At 37.5% G+C, this 21667-nt stretch overlaps 1 protein-coding gene across 1 annotated transcript; it reads left to right on the top strand.

Moving 5' to 3' along the window:
• The first annotated feature begins 13825 nt into the window (after positions 1 to 13825).
• Positions 13826 to 14746, top strand: LOC119821801 (vomeronasal type-1 receptor 2-like). The gene has a single exon (XM_038340917.1). It carries the CDS (start codon positions 13826 to 13828, stop codon positions 14744 to 14746), a length of 921 nt encoding a protein of 306 aa, XP_038196845.1.
• The last annotated feature ends 6921 nt before the right edge of the window (positions 14747 to 21667 follow it).

The following is a 21667-nucleotide window of genomic DNA, read 5'->3' as shown; positions in this document are numbered from 1 at the left end:
GGGTTTTGAGATCTTATACATCCATGTCCTAATTCACATGCAGCCTTCCTTGAAGGTTACTTTTTATGAATCCACTGGGTTCAAATTTATTTAAAAAATTATATATTTTCAGATATTCCTTGAAAAATAAGCAAATAATAGCATAGTATTTTAACTCTAATTTTAATGTTTTTTCTCATTACATTTATTCAGACTTTCTCAGCTCTGAATATTATTCAATTTTATATTATATAAATTCTGCATAACTGAGTATGTTGATCAATGCCTGCTATCCTTTTCCTCAGCAGGTGGAAGATTATGAGTACTATGCTAGCCTTGGGTACACGGTCAACTCAATTTTAGCTTTGGATACATATGACTCTATCTCAAATGGCAACATGGAATGGAGAGATCATTAAGTGGTTCAGAGCACTTCCTATACCCTCAAAGGTGCCAGGTTTAGTTCCCATGCCAGGGAACTCATAAGCATTTGAAACTCCATCTCCGTGGGATCTTACACTTGTTTCTGTGATCTGTGAGCATCAATACATATGTCTCAACAAACAAACATGCACATAATTTAAAGCAAAATAAATCCTAAAACCATTATTAAAAAGAAATTAAAAGAGCAAACACAATATCTTAAGTGATTATGTTTAACTGTTTATATTCTGGCTATTCATTTCCAGACAAACAGAATGCTAAAATTGTATTGTATTTTACTTTGGAATACAGGTGTAATTGTGTGTGTGTGTGTGTGTGTGTGTGTGTGCATGTGTGTGTATGTGTACACATCTCTGAGTGTGAGTTTATCTTCTGCATGTATGTCTCTCTGTGTGAATTCTATGTGTTAGTACACAGTATTTAGCATTCAGTTCTCTCCATCAACCATGTGAGTCCCAGGGATCATAAGGCAATCACCAAGCTTAACGACCACTGCTTTAATCTGATTATCTGACTTGCCATGTTATGGGAGGCAATAGTTTTTTCTTCTTTTCTTATTAACCAAATTAGTATAGAGATCATTAGAACATGCTAGATCCATTAGCATTAATTCAGATTATAAATTTCTTGAGTTTAATTTATAATGTAGTAATCAATCCAATGTCCTTACACAAGACAGAAAGTTTTCTACAAGGCAAACCATACCATCAGCCATTCTTCTCACAATTCTATCATAGACTCCTAGAATGCTTGAAATCATATACTGTATTTCAAAAAGCAACCATGGTCTGGAGAGAGGTTGATCAATGAGCTATATAAAATCTAATGTTCAACCATCCTAATGCACTGTCTACTCTTCTAGAAGAGTTGGGTTCAATTCCTAACACCCATGTGTCAGCTCATAACCATCTGTAATGCCAGATCTGTGAAGCTGATGACATCTTTTGACCTCAACAGGCATTTGATATATGTGGTAAGCAGTCATAAAAGTAGGCAAAACAATCATATTCATAAAATAAAATGGTGGTCTAGAGAGACAAGTCAAGAATCATGAGCAGTTGCTACTCTTGCCATGGACCTGGCTTCAATTTACAGTACACACATGACAGTACATGGCAGTCTGTACCTACTGCTACAGGGCATCTATCACTCTCTTCCTGCTGCTATGGCACCAGAACAAGGGTAGTACAGGCAAAAGACCCAAACATTTAAAATTTGAAATAAAAAGGTAAATTGGTATGGGATTGTCATGTGTATGCTGTGGATATGTTTTATTATTATTGAGTAATAAAGAAGCTGCTTTGGCTCATGACAGGTCAGAATATAGGTGGGCAGGAAAACTAAACTGAATGTGTGAAGAAAGAAGGCAGAGTCAGGCAGACACCATGTGGCTGCCAAAGGAAAACAATGCCAGAATCTTACCTGTAGACTACAGTCTATGATGATAATTTAAGATATAAGAGCTAGCTAGGAATATACTTGAGCCATTGGCCAGTGTTGTAATTAATACAATTTTGTGTGATATTCATGTCTGGGCAGCTGGAAAATGAAAGGGATCTCCATTTACAAATGGTACCCAACTGTTTGGGGCTATGCTGTTTATCTTTTCATATAAACAAGTTATCCTGAAGCTAAGCCTGAAATAAAAAGGATAACAGGAAACAAGAAACAGTGTGTTACAATTTTCTTCTGATTGTGGAGTAATAATAATATGAATAAATATGAAAGGATACTTCCATATCATACTGCAAATATGTATTTGTGAGTTTACAGTTATGATAAAAAGAACTACTTACTCAATGGCATAGAGCATTGATAAATGTGTTAATGAAGAGTATTAACAACACAACTAATATAATGTAAGTCCTCATTCAAAGTCCCTTGATCAGTGATAAAAATAGGAAAAGGAGGTCTAGGTATATAAGAATTTTTTTGTGTTAAGTGGAAGGTAAACGGATCCAAAATCATTTCCTATATCAGGAAAATTCTTAGAATACAGTAATGATTATTTGGTTCGGGGTATAATGATATCTGTGGAGTTTTATGAAAATAACGTGATTTTATAACATAGGAAATGAGAGATGACTTGATGTACAATGACCTCTTGTCTAGTTGGAATCTCTTCATTTAATTATCCTATTCTGTGACTAAGTACATTGCTCAGTGGGTAAACTGCTTGTTCCACAAACAGGAAATCACCAGAGCTTATGAAAAGCACACAGATCTATAGACTGAGAATTCACTTATGTTTCCTGACTGCCCACGCCTGAATAATCACACAGAAACTAAATTACATCACTGTTTGGCCAGTGGCTCAGGTTATTCCTAACTAGCTTCTGTGTATAGCCATGAGGCTGTGGCTTACTGGTAAGGTTCAGGCATCTTTCTTCTTCGGCAGCGACATACTGTCTGCCTACCTCTGCCTTCTTTATCCCTGCATTCAGTTTAGTTTTCCCACCTATCGATGTTCTGACATATCATAGGCCAGAACAGCTTCTTTATTAGCCAATTATAATAAAACATATTCATAGCATATAGAGGGGAATCCCACATCATAGATATTCAGAATCAATGGAAGCCAGATATAGTATTTTATGTGTAGAACCCAAGAGCTCCATTGGAAAAGAATGGAGGTAAGGAGCAGAGAAAATATGGAATCTTGCAGACTACCTAGAAACTTCTGTTTACTTAATTCATTTTAAAAGACAAACCATGAAGTAAGGCCATGGTGGGTGTTTAAAAGTCACCTCTATGGGTTTTTCCTGATCCCAGTGAATTTAGCAAGAAAAAAAAAATCAACAAACCAAGGAATGATCCTCCAGGACTTACAGCACATCCTGTAAATGTGCATGTAAAAACCTGAATGTTGTAGTCTTTGGATGCCATTCTGTCATGGTCCTTGGTCACTTCTCATCAGATCTAGAGAGAACTTTCTGTAAACAAGAAGAACTATGTTCTTAATAGAATGTCAGTTATTTTTAAGTAATGAAATAATGTGAGTTTTTAAAGTGAGATGTTTCCCAAGTTTCAATGGATTTCCTGTTGTTTTAGTTATAGATAATTATCAATGACACAGTGTTAAAACAGAAACTAATTCAGTTGAGTGTCCTGTGTACAGACACACTACAGGTTACCCAGGTCTCATCACTGGTAAAAGGCACTGACTAAGCATAAAGTAGGCTGCTTGACTCCAAAGAAAATAATAAACACTAAGTAAAATGATGTAAAAAATTGGAAGCTGCAGAGAGTGAAAATCCAGTTCAAAAGTCTTCACTGACTAAGAATCCTTGATATATTCTTGTCCTCTGTTCACTGGGTGCCTGAAAGAGAGAAATTCACCTTTGCAAGTAGAATGCATCTAGATGCTAGCTGCTGGATTGGGACTCAGTGGCCAATGGTATTACCATCATGTAACATGAAGCTGACAGTAACTCCCAGGATAAAGAAAGAATATTCTCAGACCTCAACCTCCTAGAGGATTACAAGGTCAGGTCATGGGGTGTCTGATGAGGGAGTTAACACCAGCCCTTAAAAAGACTTGATATAATCAATAAGCAATAAAACCTAATTAGGTAGCTGGGGTCACAGAGGGATGGGCTTAAAGTGTTGGATGTGACTCCTCTGTCTTGTGTCATGAACTGAAAATTCAGGGAAGGGACCAGAAATGGTTGCATTCTAGGGAGCACAGACTGTGGACTAAGGGTAAGGATGAGAGGAAACTCTGACTTCTGTCAGAGTCTGTCTCAAAGGTGTTAACTGATAATTGTTCTGTAGACACATTTGTGGCCTAGGGAGTTGTCTCTGGGGATGAAAGTCTAGATGGATAGGCAGAGGGATCTGAGTTAAAATTCCCATCACTCCATAAAATGTTTGAACACAATGTTGGTCTGCCAGGAGCTTAGTCAGCAGATTTCTAGGTTAAAAGGAGAGCTCTGAGTTTAGTGAATGACCCTGTCCAAAACATTGGAAAAAGAGAACGAATAAGGTACTGGACAGCAACTTTTGGCCTATAAAGGGGTTTACATACACACACACACAGACACACACACACACAGTGAGAGAGAGAGAGAGAGAGAGAGAGAGAGAGAGAGAGAGGAAGACACCCACACCCACATTAAGGAAGGAGCCTAGAATTCTGAGCATGAGAAACACATCTGATTGTGAGAATGAAGCTAACGACTTGCTCTCTGAACTCTCAGTCTCTTGTTTGTCTTTGAGGAAAAGCTCATGATACATGCCTGCATTTTCTGCAACAAGGAACCCAAGTCGGAAAAATTATAAATTCATGACAAGTGTGGGTCACAGAGCACACAACTACAGCTTCTTTGTAGGTTTGGAATGTATTGTAATTCTTTCCACTCTGTAGTTTAGTCAACACTTTAAAACTCAAAAAAGTTTTAAAGACAGAGTAGAAGTATAAAAGAAGAAGTGTTAAACTGTGTAAAATTTAAAATATGATTGTCAATGATGAGGTGAGAAGAAGGAAGGGAAAATTGGATCAAGATATGTGTAGGAGTTGGTTATTCATGTGTGTGCAGTTATTATTATATTTATTCACAAAAATTAAATGAGAAAAATTATTTAATCATCATTCAGTTAGTGGAGCAAGTGAACAGAAAGGAAAACTCGCTGTGGCTGGAGAGATACCTCAGGGGTTGAGAACACTGGTCCTCCTTGGGAGAATCTGAGTTCATTTCCCAGAACCCACATAAAAGCTACCAATCTGGAACGTCAATTCTAGAGGATTCACCTCCCTCTTCTGGCAAGAAGGAAAATTGCATAAATGTGCTACAGAGACATAAGATGCAGACAAAACACACACACACACACACACACACACACACACACACACACACACACACAAGAAAGTGTCAGATTTCATAAAGGATTTGAACTTTTAGAGTCTACCCATGCTTTCATAGATACCACTGTATTAGGCACATACTAGAATCAAGTATAGTCAGTGGTTTGTTTGTTTGTTTGTTTGTTTGTTTGTTTGATTGTTTGTTTTGGAGGGAATACTGGTTCAGAAATAAGAAATTGGAAAGGAGATAATGGATGGGTGAGCTTAACTGAAACACATTTGCATGTATGTAATACTCAAAGAAACTCTATTATCATTATTATTGCTGTTGTTGTTGTTTCTATTAAGCTGTACATTTTCTCCACTTCATAAGTAAACTTTAAAGTAGTAAATGTTCTAAATCATTTTAAAAACTAAGTAGGTGGTAGAAGTCACAGAATCTTGGATCCAATGGGACACAGAGACTTACCTAACATTGTCATGAATCATATCACAAACTTTCTAGTGCCCTCCATAGGTTCCCCAGTCATCCTTCAGGACTGACGAAATCTCAAAGCTTCTTAAGAGCACTATGTCTCTTTGGAGATATTCACAATAAAACCTCTTAAGTGTTTGTGTTCATTAGCACAAGGAAAAATTTCATAAGTGATCTTGTCCTTCAAAGCCACTGTTTTCATTCTCACTGAAGGTGACATGAAAATTACAGTTCTAGAGGGAGGTGAAGTCCCAGAGTCACAGACTTTTATCTCAGGCTTGAAGTGATGCTCACACAGCTGGTTATTAAGAGTCAGGATCCACCCAAATGAACCCACCGTCCTGCATATGCATGAAGTCCGGTGAGTACCTTGCATTTCAGAGTGCATGACAGAGCCAACAATCATTTTCAGAGACCTGAGTAAGTATTCATGTCAGACAATTGGAATTAGGTAAGAAACAAATCTGTGGAATAAACAGAAAAGGCTAAAGATTAATTCCATGGCTAACAGGTTAACCAAAAAATAAGCACACCTAACCTTGTGGCAGTTCCTGCTGTTTCTTGCTGTAATAAAATCCTTTGACTAAGGGTGACTGTGACTATCTTTGCAGTATGATTATTATAATTGAACTTAGTATAGTCTTCTGCCCATAGTAAACATTCAAATTTGAATGTAAAAAAATCACACAGTACTGTAAGATATAACATGTGAGTCTATTTCTGAACTCAAGGGTGTTCCTTTGTAATACTACATTTATAAGTTATAGTATCAGTAATTGAATCTGTATTGAATGACCAGTCTATTAAATGACTGGCTTGAAAACTCCCACCTGAACTTGGAAGGTAACACTGAAGGAAAATTATAGTATAAATATCAACAATAACATCCAGAATCAAATGTGTCTTGAGTTTCACCCTTGGTTGAATTATATTCTAATGTTATACACAAAGTTCTGATTTGCATTTTCTCACTCTTTTATCCTTGGTGATACTGGAAGAAATTAAGGCCATTTCCCATGGCAGGCCAGGAGTCTACCCATTATGTATCTTTGTATTCATACTTAGGTTTTGTAATTTCAGATTGGACAATGCTTAAATTCTCACAGTATTTGGATTCCTTGTTATGCATTTTGCATGAACCATCTCTGTTTGAGTGTATTATCAATTTCAGTATAATAGACTCACCAATATAGAAGTAATAAGTTATGCACAATTTTTAAAGGAACATTTTAGTAACTTAATTTTCTGCTTATGATAATTCAACAAAAATTGTTTTATGTTGCATTTTACACAAGTAATGGTGTTAGCAATTCATCTGTAGGTACCACTCTAGACTTTACACCTCATAAAAACAGTGCATATTTCCAGCAACATAACAAACATCAGGTATAACTTATATTCTGAAATATAACTGGGAGACAGGACAGCTGTCACCATGAACCACTGTAAGGTCATTGCACTTTATTAAAATCCTAAAAGTCTTATTGCACTTGGCATTTGTCTATGAAATAAGCATTTATTTCAAAATAAAAATCATTTTAGAAGATTTATTTACCTTCTTTTATCTTTTGTGTATGAATATTTTGTCTGCATACATATATATGTGCACTATGAGACTACAGTACTTGCAGAGGCCAGGACTGTCCAACTTCCTGTACCTGGGCTTAGGATCAGTTGTGAAGTAGTATGTATGTGCTGGGATCCAAGACCAGGTCCACTGCAATATTATCAATACGTCTTAACAAAAAGCATCCAATGCAATATGAACAACATGAAAAACATGTCAAGTAGGAAACATAAACTTCTTTAAAAACTGCAGCATGTTTGAAAATGTGTCTTATGGCTTTGTGACTAGGGACTCAGGTGAGTGTGTTTGCACCATAATAGCCATGTTCTAGACCTTCCAGTATAAACTGTGATACCAACAGCTTTTAGATATAAATGAGTCATGTACCCTTTCTGTTCCTAAGTTCAGATGTTAACAGTTGAAATAAAGTCGTACGGTGGTGGTGCTCACCTTTAATCCCAGCACTCAGGAGGCAGAGGCAGGCAGATCTCTGTGAGTTCGAGACCAGCCTGGTCTACAAGAGCTAGTTCTGGGACAGGCCCCAAAGCTACAGGGAAACCCTGTCTCAACAGCAGCAACAACAAAAAACCAAAACAAACAAACAAAAAAACATACAGGATATTAGAGGATAGAGTACAGATGTAGCAGTAATAAACAACCTTGAAGCCTAAACTGTAATCCACAGATAGGGAAGGATGAAAGACTGAGTTTGAACATGGTGTCTTTACCATTGCCTATTAAGAGTAATTATAAAAATTAAGAAGTACTTTCTATCTGAAGTGCCTACACTGTGGCATCATCAAAACTAGGAAGGAAGGCATCTCTCAAAACCTGGTTTATGGGGACACTGAGAATGGCCTGATGTGAACAGGGTGAGAGCTGTAGAAGCAGAGAAATTAAGCAGTGTGACTCACCACCCCTTTTTGAGAGAAAATGAACACATACGAGTCAATAAGATAAATAAGTTCCTGACTGACTGGTTTTATGCATTTCTAGGTGCATGCAGTCATTTCAGTCTGATATGTGAGTAAATACACAGAACTGAAAGCTAATAGAAGGTAGTCAGGTATACAGGGACCTGGCCACCTGAGCTGTGCTTTTGTTGCCCAGTTTCATGAGTAGAAGAGGACTGTGTTCAAATTAGTGGGGCCTCATCACTGGTGTTGGTGTTTAATTCTCTATTGATCCTCAATATCAGACATGACCAGGTAAGAAAGGCAGTAGAATTAGAATGATGCAGATTGATACTGAACAAATCTTTTTAAAAATTATAATTGCCATCATACTTATAGCTCTTAATAAATAAAATGGAGCTAATATTTATCAATGAGGATATTGGGTTTCTGTGCACATGACCAGTGTAACCCCTTCACAACTATATGCTGATGCTCTTGTGGTGAAGACACACACCCATTTGCAGAACTGAGTAGAGAGACCTCACAGATCTGAGCACAAGAGTGTGCTCACACTGTGGTGTGGATGGTGATCTTTGCTTCTTTTCTTTAATGTTTCTTCTTACTTCACTGCACTGAGTACAGGTGAATATCTAAATACTCAAATACCAATCAGATGGTATATATTCTTCTTACTTATTGTCACTGAAGAAGTCTCAAAGTCCACAATAGCTCTTAAGATGAAGCATTTTGTCAACAATTTAATTTTTTCTGTTCTCACAGATGTTGTTAGATTGATCTACTGACACCATCTTTCTTGGAATATGCCTGTTCTCACAGTAAGAAAACAAATCCAAATAGGTAGAACTTTAAAAATTCTTCCAGGACTGTTGGGATTTTGCTTGTGCCCTGTTAGACAGAATATATCTAAAATGATGTCATATTTCTTATGCACATATTATTGTCAGATGAAGGAGCAAAAATACAAATTAAAAAACATGATTTTGATAGTGTTTTATGGAACATTTCCAAGAACACACACCGGTACATGTCAGTTACTGGGATCATTGTTAGGAACTAGGATTAACTGAGTTTTGTGTATAGACACCAGCTCCATACAACCAACAACCTTAACCAAAACTCACATCTTTCTTTCCTTCTTCTTTTGTTTCTTCCCTAATTTCTTTCTTGCCATGTGCCTTTTCAGCTAATGAATTAACCATTATAACCATATATCTAAGGGAACATTTGTAAGTGAAGCACAATTTTGAACATAATATAGAAGGCAAAAATGTTTCAGCAATATGGCCAAAAATAGCCTGCATTTAAATAACTAAAGCAGACTTCTGTTGCATTGTTGAAGGGAACAGTCATGTTGGTAAACACTTAAGAGGTAAGACCACATTATAATTGTGCAGGGATTTTATAAATATAGTGCTCTGTAAACAATTATTGCATATTTTGATATTTTTCTTAGTCCATATGATTTTGGGAATATATTGCTGTCTTATTCAGCATAGGTATGTTAGAATCCTCTTTTTAGAAATTGTCTCAAATTGTTTATCATTACAAAAACATTTGAGAACAACTCCCCAGAATTCCAGATAGAAGGAAATCTATCAATGTGGGAAGCCTTTTATGTCATTCATTAATATTTGCTAGAACAAGGAACACTTTCAAGATGCACATTTTTAAATTTCTATTTGTTATGGAGTCCCTTCCTACAGGACCCTTATTTTGAGAAATGATGCGTGGCGACATGTTTGTTTGGAAAATGGCTATGATCGAGATCTGTGGGTTCTATAATTGAAGATTAAGACCTGTCAATCTTAAAACATTGTATTTATCAATGTCTTTAGATTTTGAGTGTGTTGAGTTTTTTTCTGCTTTTCCTTGTACTCATGGTCATGTTATTCTTTATCCAAAGATGACTTTTCTTACAGTTTGGCTTTCTTGTAAGCTTTGGTTTTTTTTCAGTAATAAGAAAATGAACAATTTCAAAGATATTTTCCTTGTAATTTCCATGTGCTTTCAGCATCATACCATTCCTGATTTCTGTGGGTCACTCGTGCTAGAGTATAGACAACTTCTTTCTTCACCCTTGGTTTCATTTATCCATCCTCTCCATTGAGCTCTGGGATGAGTGTCTTCATTTTTCTCTTAATATAACCATCCCTTTTATATAAAAGAATTATTACGTCCTCATTTATCTTCTCCTGAATGCTTACTGCATACTCAACTGCTAGCTTCTAATTTCCTGAACAATTTCCAGATATTTTTACTCAAGATCTTCTTAGTACTTTCAGATGATGCTTGACTAAGTGTTTATACATAATGTTTGATGCCAAATGATCCATTTTTTTCTTTTCCTATAGGCCATGTTGTTGTTCTTCAACACAACAAAATCTTCATATACTTCCATAATGCAGTGGAATAAACAATGCATATATTAGTCATGGTCTATGGTGGATGGTCTCTGCATGCTTACCTCAGTACACACGCATACAGGTGGTCAGTAGCAGCCTCCTAATAGCCCTAGGAACAATGTCATGGAATTCTCCTGACTAAAGTTGTCATGTAAAGGTTTATTTTGTAAGTATCCAATAATTGACTGCAAGGTACGACTGAGCAGTTGTGAATGTCCCAGAGGTTGAAATTCCCATGATTACTGCTTAATGAGGAAAAATATAACTTTAGTTGCTTTGTTATTCTTGAAAACAGGTTTCCTGGTGCCCAGTGTGATTCCCTTTTGATGTTAATATGCCTCTTGGTTTCTTTTTATAGACTTTCATGTCAAGACTTCATGAATGCAGCTTTCCTGAATTTTGTAGCATATGGAGTCTCATGAATTATCCGCTTTTCTGGCCTCTACAATTTTTCTGCTTCCTCTTCCTCAATGTTTCCTGAGTGCAAAACTTATGTTGTAGATAGGTCAACTGGTACTTGGCACCACACAATCACCAGTTTTCTTGGTTCTGATCAGTTGTGCTTTTTGTTGTGCCTTTGCTTTTGAAGGGAAGTTTCTTTGTTGAGGGGCAAGAGCCCCAGATATTATAACAAGGAAGAAATATTGCTGAGAACAAGACAAAATAGTCATCACCAGGGAGGAATCCCCTAGCTGGTTTTCCAGTAACAAATAGTGAACCCTGATATCATGTACATATAAGTACCCAAATCATGTTCATACAAGTAACATTACACATACATACACATACTCACACCACACACATTCACACCACACAAACATACACACACAAACCCACATTTTTATGTAGTAACAATTAAAGAAAAAGACCAGAGGTCATGAATTTGAGAGGATGTTTATATGAGGGTACTCGGAAAGGGTTGGAAGAAAGAAAAAATTAATGTTAAATTATATTCCAATTAAAAATAATTTATCTATACCCTATACAATATTGACATTTATAACACAAAATGTACTTGTATAATGTGTTTCTTCTCAGAATAACTAAATACTGATTAGAGTGTTGGAAAGATAAAATAGTGTGCAGTGTTATATTTTATCAACTTAAGTAGATGTGACTCATTTTCAAACATTTACAATGGGATATTCACAGACATTGCCAAAGCATGTGACCCTTGCTCATCCACAAGGACACCCAAATGTGGCATTTTTGGTAATTTTTTCCTTTATTTTATATTGAAGTTTATAATATTTGGCTTCTTTATTCTCTATTATTTATTAACTAACAAAATAGCAAGTATCCTTAAGGTATTTTTGTCCTTCTTGTTTGTATTGGTCCAAAATCTCTCCCTCCACTAGTGCTCTGCCCTCATCTCTGCTTATCCTATTCTATGTTCATTATTTTATCTTTCACTTACAAAATATATGTATTCTTTTGCCCTCCCAGGTCCTCTAATTGGCTCATTAAGAAGTCATTTCAAGTTTCCTGACTTCTACACAGACTCAATCTTACATAATCACACATTTCTAAAGTTTAGAAGTTTTGAAATCACACTTGGTACAAAGATATCTGTCATTATTAACTTGAAATACATCACTTAATAGTTTCTGTTTATACTATAACCACTCCATAGGGCATTCTACAGTCCCAGTGCATGGGGAAGGGGAGACTGTAAATCTCTGGTAGTTCCTGAGGTCTCAGCCCATCTTTCCACTCTGTTTAAATGACTTTAAAACTCAAGTTTCACAGCCAGTTCTTTCCTGGTTTGTGATTGTCCATCTGGATGCCCCTGCATAGTTGTTATGTGTGACAAGGCAACAGTGCCCATTCCTGGGGATGCATGGATCAGTTTGATATTAATTCAGAGTTGTAACTGCCTGCTCCTGCAGGGGAACCTCACCTGATTAGAGAACATTTTGCAGATACCTTCTTTCACAGCAATAGTGTCTGGTACCCTGAGAAGTTCCTCCTTCTCTACTGATAGACTGTCCAACTCACTGCCTTCTGTCCTCTCATTTCCACTCTGTACTTAGAAGTAGGAAACATTATCCCAGATATAGGTTCAACAAAAAACATGAAACATTACCTCAGTAGCTATCATTTATCAGATATTCTCTTTATATGTGACAGTTTTCCTGGCATATTTTGCTTGTTTTTCTTCTGTTGTACATTCTGTGAGATTTTATAATACTAGATGTCCAAAGTGCTCTAACAACCCTGACTTTGTGGTTCCATTTGCATATATTGCCTATGTGTTGTAAATTTTCATAAAATCTAGTTCTTAAGCTACTTTGATGTAAGTTGTCACTTGAAACACCATTCCTATATGTTTTGCATTTTAAATAATTTTTTTGTGCGAAATAATTGTGGGTTTGAGAATCAAAGATCATTCAGGAACCTTAAAGTCCAAATTGAAAGTGAGACTTAAGAAATTTCCTGAAGAGAAGCCCTTCCCAAAGAGCTACCTCAAATGCATTTTACTGAGAACTAGAACTGGCAAAGAACACAGAATAATTATATCCAGCTTGTTTGTTGCAGTGGGAAGTAAAACAAACAAGCAGTTTAACAGAATGCACAAACATGCAGTTAGCTACACATTAAGCCCCAGTTTCTAGAATAGTGTTGGGTACTTTCCCAAAAGACTTGTCATAAAAGAGGTGAGAAGATGAGGGTGAGTTTCCGATTAAACCAAAGATGGATCCAGTTGGGATATGATGGAGGGACCATTGCCCCATCACAAGACCATAGATAATATATATTTATTATTACTTATGTAATAATTTTCATAAGATATAATTTAAGAATAGATAAATTTAAGTTCTGTGGTCATGATTGAAGTTGTATTCTTTTATATAATGTTATATATCCAATATCAGTATTTTATGGACTTGTGTTTTTATGTATGGGCTGTCATTTTTCATTGTTTCTAACAGGCCAACATCATATTGACTCAAATGCTACATTTTCTGAGAAAAATAATGAATGTTCTTCCAACAATACATGCATTCTAAGGTATCAAACATTCCTAACAACCATATATACATGGAAATTAATTATTCTAAACATTTTTTGAATGAGGTCATTTTATGTGGTCTAGGCTGGCCATCAACTCCTTTGGGTTAATGGATCTTCTATTTAAGCCTCTTAGTATTAAAGGATTCTTCTTCCCCAACAAAACTATAAGTATTTTTTTATTCCTTCTGCCAAGATAAACAGCTTGTCCATAGTCTGAGAGTAATGGTGCTGAATCACATGTCAGACATCGGGAACCTCATCATTGGACTCATTTTCTTATTACAAACAACAATTGGAATTCTCGGAAATTTCTCACTTATGTTCTACTATGCAGTACTTTACTATAGAGAACATACATTAAAGCCCATAGATATGATTCTTTTCAATCTAACAGCAGCCAATATTATGATCGTTCTATCTTCAGGATTGCCCCACACAATAACTCCTTTTGTGTTGAGGCAGTTATTGAATTATTTTGGATGTAGATTAATTTTTTACATTGAAAGAGTTGGCCGGAGTTTGTCCATTGGAACCTCCTGCCTCTTGAGTGTCTTCCAGGCCATGACGATCAGTCCCAGGGAATACTGTTGGAAGGATCATAAAGTCAAAGTTGCCAGGTCCATTGGATGCATCATTTCCCTACTCTGGCTTTTCTACATATTGATGCATTTCATTTTCTTTATCTACCCATTCATTGAAAGGAATGGCAAAAACAGGACAAGAACACATGATTTTGGATACTGTTTTATTGTACTGCACAATGAAATCACTGATTTACTGTTTGTAGCATTGGTGATGTTCCCAGAAGTCCTTTTTTCTTTGCTCATCATCTGGTCCAGTGGTTTCATGATTGTCATCTTGTACAGACACAAGCAGAGGGTTCAGCACATCCGTAGAACACATGGTTCAAGCACAAACTTCCCTGAGTCCAGAGCCACAAAGAATATCCTGGCACTGGTGTCTACCTTTCTTAATTTTTATACATTATCTTCCATCTTAGAAGGTAGCATTGCTCTTTCATATGATCACAACAGGTGGCTGATAAACTTCACTTCATTTACTTCTCTATGTTTTCCATCTTTTGGGCCATTTGTTCTTATGAATCATTACTCCTTTGTGTCCAGATTCAGTTTTGTCTGTTAGAGTAATAAAAATTATTGAACCATGTTTTAAGTACGTAATTTGTCATAGAGTCAGTGTGGGTTCATGCAGGTCCATGGAATGAAGACAGAGCCACTTTAAGGATGATTTTCGCCTTTCCAGCTTCAAGGGGCTCAGCATCTCTCAGACTGAGAAGCTCTCCCTTAGCTCATGGCATTTTTATTGTTATCTAACTTACACTTTTAGCACGTTCATTTTCAAACCACAAACACCGTATCTGAGTATCTCAAAGGGATAATGCCAAATGACAATTCTCTATTCAACATGCCAACCAGTGAGCAGGAGCTTTTCCAGTGCCAACTTTTGCTTATTCTTTGAATCCCCAGGAAACTCTCAGATAAAACTACAAAGAGAAGGTCCCAGAGACAGGGTAGCAATCACAAAAAGCAGATAAAAGAAGGCTATGTAAAAACACTCCTCTAGAGACAAGCCAGTTGTAGCTATGTATGGATTCTCCTTACATGTAGTAATAGGAGCTGTGGGCTGCTTCCTGCTGCCCGGATCCCCATCAGCTTTACACCCAAAATAATTACAATTACACAGAAACTGTATTTATTTAAACACTGCCTGGCCCATTAGCTCTAGCCTCTTATTGGCTAACTCTCACATCTTGATTAATCCATTTCTACTAATCTGTGCTCACCACGAGGTCATGGCTTACCAGCATTAGTCTAACCAATGTCCATCTTGGAGAGGAGAGCCATGGCGTCTTCCTGACTCTACTTCCTTTCTCCCAGCATTCTGTTCGCTCTACTCCACCTACCTAATTTTCTGTCTTATCAAAAGTCCAAGGCAGTTTCTTTATTTGAAAGTAACACATAGACAGAAGACCCTTCTACTCTATTTCCTCTTTTTCTGTTTAAACAAAAAGGAAGGCTTTAACTTTAACATAGTAAAATTACATATAACAAAACAGTTATAAAGCAAGAATCATGGTCACAATACTTATATCTATTTTATCTTTTATCATTACTGAGGAAAACTATAATTATAACTATCTCTCTATATTTAACTCCATTAAAGACTCCAGTAGGATATAATATTACTTAAGTAAACAAGAAATAAGCAACTTTCAAAACTCTAGAATTGACAGAGACATCTCGCTGCCTGTATAGTCACCCAAAGTTCTTCTGTACCATTGGGGCATCCATCTTCTGCCTACAGGCCTAGTATCTAGCAGACTTTTCAACGAAGCAGGAAATTTTAAAGACAGTTTAGTTACTTTTTTTGTGTCCTGCAGAATGTCACACAGACTCTTTCATGAAACAGGAACCCCAAAGGAAGATCTCACCTTTAGGCAAATTTAGCAGTCCTTTCTCTGTGGGTTGCTTGTGTCCAGTTTATGCAACAGTCCAGGCAAGAGCAGTTTCTTGCCCAAATGGTTAACAAACTCCATAACTAGCCTCTTTGATGCCCATCTTTCTCAGGAAGTAGCTTGGTGTGGCCAGGAGCAGACGTGCCTCACTGTCATAAACAGCCCTAAGTTATTAAAATACCTTAAATGCCATGTTCTGTAGTCTTTGAAAGATATGAAGGATGCCTATCTAACTGAAATATATCTCTATATATCTAGAAAATCTAACATGACTACAAGCTTGACTATTATCGATGATTATACATTAACAACCTATACTTCCTAATTATACATTACATTTTTAAATGAACTACACAATCACAAAATCTTAATTAAGATTAGAAATACATATACATATAACAAAATTGATCTTAAAATCCATAACAATGCAAATTATTCATATCTATATCAAATCCCTCTTTAAATGTAAAAGAACATTAATAAACAATATTTGGGAATGGATTTAATTGGCCACGTTGGCTGCCACTCTGTAGTAATAGGAGAGGCAGGCCACTTCCCACTGCCCGGATCCCAGCCAAGCTTTACACCCGAAATAATTACAATTACACAGAAACTATATTTATTTAAACAATACCTGGCCCATTAGCTCTAGCCTCTTATTGGCTAACTCTCACATCTTGATTAATCCATTTCCACTAATGTGTGGTCACCACGAGGTCATGGCTTACTGGCATGAGTCTAACCAATGTCCGTCTTGGAGAGGAGAGCCATGGAATCTGTCTGACTCTGCTTTCTTTCTCCCAGCATTCTCTTCGGTCTACTCCATCTACCTAATTTTATGTCCTATCAAAAGTCCAAGGCAGTTTCTTTATTTGACCAATAAAAGTAACACATAGACAGAAGGCCCTCCTACTCCCATCCTGATTACAGATTCCCATCCTGTTTGTACTTTAAATTATGCAGCATTACAACAAATATGGCCTCTTTTCTTTCTGTATTACAACCTGTGTAAGTCAAAAGACACATTAAAGCCAATAAGGTTACTATTGCAAACATTAGAGTGATACTTGCTAAAACAAGAAATCTATTGAAGTTATCCATGTGGCTGAATAAGGCTATGGTGTCTGCAAGCTTTCCATAACATTCATAGCTGTCCCAACCACACATTTAATGCCCACATCCAGAGGACTTTTTTTGGTCCTATGTGGGTTCCCCCATTGTCAATCCAGAGTCTGTAAGCTCTCTCTAGTTCAGGCTAGATGTTTTTATGGGTATCCTTATCATGCTCTTAACCCTTTGCTTATAATATTGCTCCTCTTTCTCTTGAACTGGTCCCTGGAAGCTCGGCTGAGTGGCTAGTTGTGGATCTCTGCATCTACTTCTGTCAGTTGTTAGATGAAGGTTCTATGAAGACAATGAAGGTAGTCATCAATCTGATTACAGGAGAAGGCCTGTTCAGGCACCCTCTCCACTATTGCTTAGGGTCTTAGCTAGGGTTATCTTTGTGGATTTCTGGGAATTTCCCTGGTTCCAGGTTTCATTCTTGATCCATAATGGCTCCCACAATCAAGGTATCTCTTTCCTTTCTCCCCCTTTATGTCCTTTCCCCATCTCAATCACCCCTTTCTCTCATGTTCTCCTCTTTTTTTTCTTTCCTCCCCATTTCCTTTTACTATTCCTTCTGTGTCCCTCAGGTTCCCAATTTTCTCAGGAGATCTTGGCTATTTCCCCTCCCTAGGGATCCATGAATGTCTTTCTTAGGGTTCTCCTTGTTCCCAGCTTCTCTGGGATTGTGGATTACAGGCTGATTATTCTTTGCATTACATCTAAGATACACTTATGAGTGAGTATGTACAATGTTTGTCTTCCTGGGTCTGTTTTTTTTTTATAAGTTCTGTAGTGGGAACAGCGGGCTGCTTCCCGCTGCCTGGCTCTTAGCTGCGTGGCTAACTTATGCCCTGAAATAACAACACACAAACTGCATTCATTTAAGCACTGCCTGGCACATTAGTTCCAGCCTCTTACTCACATCTTGATTAACCCATATCTAATAATCTGTGTAGCACCACAAAGTGGTGCCTTACCGGGAAGATTCTAGTGTATGCCCATCTTCGGCCAGAGCTTCATCGCATTTGTCTCCCCTGAGGAGAGGCATGGCAGTCTGACTAACTTCTCAGCATTCTGTTCTGTCTACTCCACCCACCTAAGGGCTGGCCTATCAAATGAGCCAGGCAGTTTATTAACCAATGAAATCAACTCAAACAGAAGACCCTCCCACATCAAAGTTCTATCTATTTTCATGCAAATTTCAAGATGTCATTATTTTTTAACCACTGAGACATACATCATTGTGTAAATGTACCACATTTTCTTTCTTACTTTTTAATTTTTTTTAAAAGAAAACAATCTATCTGTTTCATTTTACATACCAATCCAAGTTCCTACCCCCTCCCCTTCTCCCATTCCCTCCACCTACTCACACACCCCATCCCCCATCCCCCATCCATTTCTCAGACAGGATAAGGCATATTGATTTGAGGAAGGTCCAAGGCCCTCCTTACTATTACTATTACCTGAGCAAGGTTAGGTTCCCAAAAAGCCAGAACAAGCTGTAGAGATAAAAACTCATGCAACTTTCAGTCACCCTTCAGTCTTCCCTATCTATACTACAGTCATCCACATTTAGAGGAACTAGTTTGGACCTATGCTGATTTCTTCCCTGTCTGGCTAGAGTTGGTATGCTGCCCTTAACTCAGATATACTACTTCATTGGGTGTCCCCATCATGGAATCTAGGTTGCTCACAGGTTCTGGCTATTAAGAATAATACTGCTATGAACACAGTTGTGCAAATACTGCACCTATGACCACTGGAGACTTGGCCCTTACTAAACCTGGGGAGGAGAACCCAGAACCACTTCAGCAACTACCAGAGTCATGGCTCACCTGCACCAGGATGAAGAGTGAACACCTAAGCTACAGGTAACACCTTCACCAGTTGGAAGAAGAAGCTTCTGAAGCACAGGCCCCACCTGCATGCCTTGGAAGAGAAGATAGGTAGGAAAAAGCTGGTTCTTGGAGAAAATCAACAAGATTGACAAACCCTTAGCCAAACTAATCAAACGGCAGAGAGAGAACACGTGAATTAATAAGATTAGAAATGAAAAGGGGGACATAACCACAGACACAGAGGAAATTCAGAGAATCATTAGCTCTTACTACAAAAGCCTGTATGCCACAAAATTGTAAAATGTAAACGAAATGGACAGTTTTTTAGATAAATACCATATACCAAAGTTAAACCAGGACCAGGTAAATGCTCTAAATCATCCTGTTAGTCGCGAAGAATTAGAAACTGTTATCAGAAACCTCCCTACCAAAAAGAGCCCAGGACCAGATGGTTTCAATGCAGAATTCTACTAGAACTTCCATGAAGGCCTAATACCTATACTCCTTAAGGTATTTCATAATATAGAAACACAAGAGTCACTGCCAAATTCCTTCTATGAAGCTACAGTTACCCTGATACCTAAATCACACAAAGACTCAACCAAGAAAGAGAATTACAGGCCAATCTCACTCATGAACATTGACGCAAAAATTCTCAATAAAATACTGGCAAACCGAATCCAAGAACACATTAGAAAAATTATCCACTATGATCAAGTAGGCTTCATCCCAGAGATGCAGGCAGGGCTGGTTCAACATATGAAAATCTATCAATGTAATCCATCTTATAAATAAACTGAAGGAAAAAAACCATATGGTCATCTCATTAGATGCTGAAAAAGCATTTGACAAAATTCAGCACCCTTTTATGATAAAGGTCCTGGAGAGATTAGAGATACAAGGGTCGTTCCTAAATATAATAAAAGCTATTTACAGCAAGCCAACAGCTAACATCAAATTAAACGGAGAGAAACTCAAGGCTATCCCACTAAATTCAGGAACACGACAGGGCTGTCCACTCTCTCCTTATCTCTTCAATATAGTGCTTGAAGTTTTAGCAATAGCAATAAGACAACATAAGGGAATCAAGGGGATTCGATTTGGAAAGGAAGAAGTTAAACTTTCGTTATTTGCAGATGATATGATAGTGTACATAAGTGACCCCAAAAACTCCACCAAAGAACTCCTACAGCTGATAAACTCCTTCAGTAATGTGGCAGGATACAAGATCAACTCGAAATAATCAGTTGCCCTCCTATACACGAAGGATAAGGAAGCAGAGAGGGAAATCAGAGAAGTATCACCTTTCACAATAGCCACAAATAGCATAAGATATCTGGGAGTAACTCTAACCAAGGAAGTGAAGGATTTATTTGACAAGAACTTTAAGTCTTTGAAGAAAGAAATTGAAGAGGATACCATAAAATGGAAGGATCTTCCCTGCTCGTGGATTGGGAGGATCAACATAATAAAAATGGCAATTCTACCAAAAGCAATCTATAGATTCAATGCAATCCCAATCAAGGTCCCATCAAAATTCTTCACAGAGATTGAGAGGACAATAATCAACTTTATATGGAAAAACAAGAAACCCAGGATAGCCAAAAAAATCTTATACAATAAATGTACTTCTGGAGGCATTACCATCCCTGACTTCAAACTCTATTACAGAGCTACAGTATTGAAAACAGCTTGGTATTGGCATAAAAACAGAGAAGTTGGCCGGGCGGTGGTGGCGCACGCCTTTAATCCCAGCACTTGGGAGGCAGAGGCAGGCGGATCTCTGAGTTCGAGGCCAGCCTGGTCTACAAGAGCTAGCTCCAGGACAGGCTCTAGAAACTACAGGGAAACCCTGTCTCGAAAAACCAAAAAAAAAAAAAAAAAACAGAGAAGTTGACCAATGGAATCGTATAGAAGACCCGGATCTTAATCCACAAACCTATGAACACCTGATTTTTGATAAAGGAGCCAAAAGTACACAATAGAAGAAAGAGGGCATCTTCAACAAACGGTGCTGGCATAACTGGATGTCAACCTGTAGAAGAATGAAAGTAGATCCATATCTATCACCATGCACAAAACTCAAATCCAAACGGATTAAAGACCTCAATGTTAATCTGAACACATTGAGCTTGATAGAGGAGAAAGTGGGAAGTACTCTACAACAAATGGGCACAGGGGACCGTTTCCTACGCATAACCCCAGCTGCTCAGACATTAAGGGCAACATTGAATAAATGGGACCTCCTGAAGCTGAGCAGCTTCTGTAAAGCAAAGGACATTGTCACTAAGACACAAAGGCAGCCTACTGACTGGGAAAAGATCTTCACCAACCCTGCAACTGACAAAGGTCTGATCTCTAAAATATATAAGGAACTCAAGAGACTAGACTGTAAAATGCTAGTTAACCCATTTAAAAATTGGGGTGCTGAACTGAACAGAGAATTCTCAACAGAAGAAGTTCAAATGGCCAAAAGACACTTAAGGTCATGCTCAACCTCCCTAGCTATCAGGGAAATGCAAATCAAAACAACTTTGAGATATCATCTTACACCTGCCAGATTGGCTAAAATCCAAAACACCAATAATAACCTTTGCTGGAGAGGTTGTGGGGTAAGGGGTACACTTATCCATTGTTGGT

Source organism: Arvicola amphibius, chromosome 8 (genome assembly GCF_903992535.2).
Source record: "Arvicola amphibius chromosome 8, mArvAmp1.2, whole genome shotgun sequence".
NCBI classification, from domain to species: Eukaryota; Metazoa; Chordata; class Mammalia; order Rodentia; family Cricetidae; genus Arvicola; species Arvicola amphibius.
The sequence above is the reverse complement of the archived record's forward strand: the minus strand, read 5'-3'. Positions and strand labels throughout refer to the sequence as shown.

Bases quoted from the DNA above. Each gene is read 5' to 3' on its own strand.
- LOC119821801 (XM_038340917.1), top strand. From the start codon at position 13,826: ATGGTGCTGAATCACATGTCAGACATCGGGAACCTCATCATTGGACTC.